This window comes from Hipposideros armiger, unplaced genomic scaffold (genome assembly GCF_001890085.2).
Source record: "Hipposideros armiger isolate ML-2016 unplaced genomic scaffold, ASM189008v1 scaffold_428, whole genome shotgun sequence".
Taxonomy (NCBI): domain Eukaryota; kingdom Metazoa; phylum Chordata; class Mammalia; order Chiroptera; family Hipposideridae; genus Hipposideros; species Hipposideros armiger.
Window position 1 is genome coordinate 1093712 of NW_017731778.1, and position 2198 is coordinate 1095909.

The 2198-nt window shown below is 38.2% G+C and overlaps 1 protein-coding gene across 1 annotated transcript in view; it reads right to left on the reverse strand.

The window, feature by feature from the left end:
* L3MBTL4 (L3MBTL histone methyl-lysine binding protein 4) overlaps positions 1 to 2198 on the reverse strand; it is a 484034-nt gene that overhangs the window by 193042 nt on the left and 288794 nt on the right. The window contains 1 exon segment of the mRNA XM_019664701.1: positions 1999 to 2098. Within this exon segment, the coding sequence (XP_019520246.1) occupies positions 1999 to 2098 (100 nt within the window).

A 2198-nucleotide genomic window follows, 5' to 3' on the forward strand; every position in this document is an offset into this window, starting at 1 on the left:
TGGAAAAAAATCATGCCAGATAGTCTCAATATTATCCAAATTAGATACTATAAGTAAGAACAATTAGACCTCATACTGGATGAGGAAAGTTCAGGGAAGCTGCTGAAACAAAGTGGAATGTGCCCATCGTGACTTGGTTCACAACGTTTTCAGAATTCAAGTAGGAAAAAAAGAATGAGTTACACATAAGAGCCATGTGGGAGGCAAGTCGGCTGTGATGAAGTGGACGAAGAGGCCTTGAGTGAGCTGCTGGACAATCTTAAGGAGTTGTCCAAGGTGGTATGTTATTTGAGCCCCAGTGCCAAGGGAAAGTAAAGACCAGAGAGTGCTAACAGACAGACCAATCGCAACGTTATATTCTGGCTAACTTTGAGGATAATGATTCAAGTTTTGAAGGAGGCACTAAGATGGCCAGTTACTTCATCTGGGAAAACCTGCACTCAAAAATCTACTGTGAGAAGGCAGAACATGGTAAACTCCCTCAGGGATGGCTCAGGAAACTTTCTGTGCTGTCCAGTATGGCAGCCACTAGCCACAGTTAGCTATCTATCGAGCACTTGAAATGTGGCTAGTGTGACTGAGGAACTGAAGTTTTAATTTTATTTAACTTCAATTATTTGTTAATTTAAACTGACACATATGACTGGTGACTACCATACCGAATTTCGCAGTTCTAGATTTAAACACACACACACACACACACACACACACACACACACACACACACACACACGCATGAAAAGCCTGAGGAAGATGATTTGTAGCCATCTACCCCCTAGTGGTCTGGAGAATGGTTCTATCAACTCCAACAGGATCCTCACCTAATACAGACCACCCTCCTAGTGATGTGATTGCTTTTCTCTTTTTCCTTCTCTCTCTCTATTCCTCCCTCCCTCCCTTTTCACGTTCTCTACTTTCTTTTCCTCCTTCATTAAACACTATAATGCCTCCGGTTCAACTCCACTCTCATAATCCACAACTCCTACACGTTTGCACATGTAATCAAGGTGTCTTTATTTCTTTTTTATGGACCATATTATATTCTTCTCTAAGTGTTAATATTACATTTATACATATAACATTCATCTATGCTATTTGGGAGTGTTTACCATTATTTTTTATAGTGACACTTGCTTTGACTCATTTAGAGCTGTTTTAAGCACTGGTTTCCAGAATTACAACCACCTGAGAAAACAAGGACTTCTATTTGGATCTTTTTTATTCAAACAAATGTTTTCTTGCTTCACATATTATATGATTTATTCTTTTGTTTTTATACTTTTTCTTGATGTTTGTTTTATAAATTTGTGTTTTTGGACAAGCTGAATGTCAACTCTGCTCAGTTTTAATTTATATATTCTGCAAGTAGATCACCAATATGAATAATTCATCTATACATCATTTTGCCAATTGATGGGGACAGAAAAAGCAATAAAAACTTACATACATTTATTTGTACTTATTCTTTGTTACAAGCATTATCCTTTCCATACTATTATCAAATATTTAAAGCATGGCTATATTCTGCAAAATAACTTCACATTTATTATTTTCTATTCTATCACAGAATTATCTTATCTCTAACTGAATAAAAATAGAGAAAAAGAAATAGGAGCAAGGTGAAAACAGGACGAAAACAGGCAAGAAGTTCTGGAATTTCTCTAAAGAAAGCAAGAACCAGTAGTTATGTGGAGAAAATTCAGGTCTGGGGTGAGAAACAGGTGGTGAGTGTATCCGATGGAGTAGGCACTCAAGAGCAGGGGCGCTGGGAAGTGACATGGGTCTGAGCAAGGCTTCAGGAGTCCAAGAAGGTTCTAGAAAGGCAGAGGTGGGCAGACAGCAGAAAATGTCAATGGAGGGTCTTAGGAACACAGAGAAGGTAGTATGACAGGGAGTTGTCTGGCCCCAAGAGAGTCACTGATGATGCTACCTGCAGCTGCTAATCTGCATAATGTTTTAATTTATCCCTGAAATAATTTAAAGAAGAAAAAAATTTACCCGTGATATCCTGAATACCGTGGACCACGGATATGGCCTATTCCTCGGCACCCTGGAGTAGGACAAACAGCTTGACCTAGAAGGATTTTCATATCATTTGCTCCTTCAGGAAGTAAAAGAACATACCTTGAAAACACTCTTAGTAAAGAAGAATTAGAAAGACTAAAATATGTGAATAATGCTCATTGAGACTTTACAAA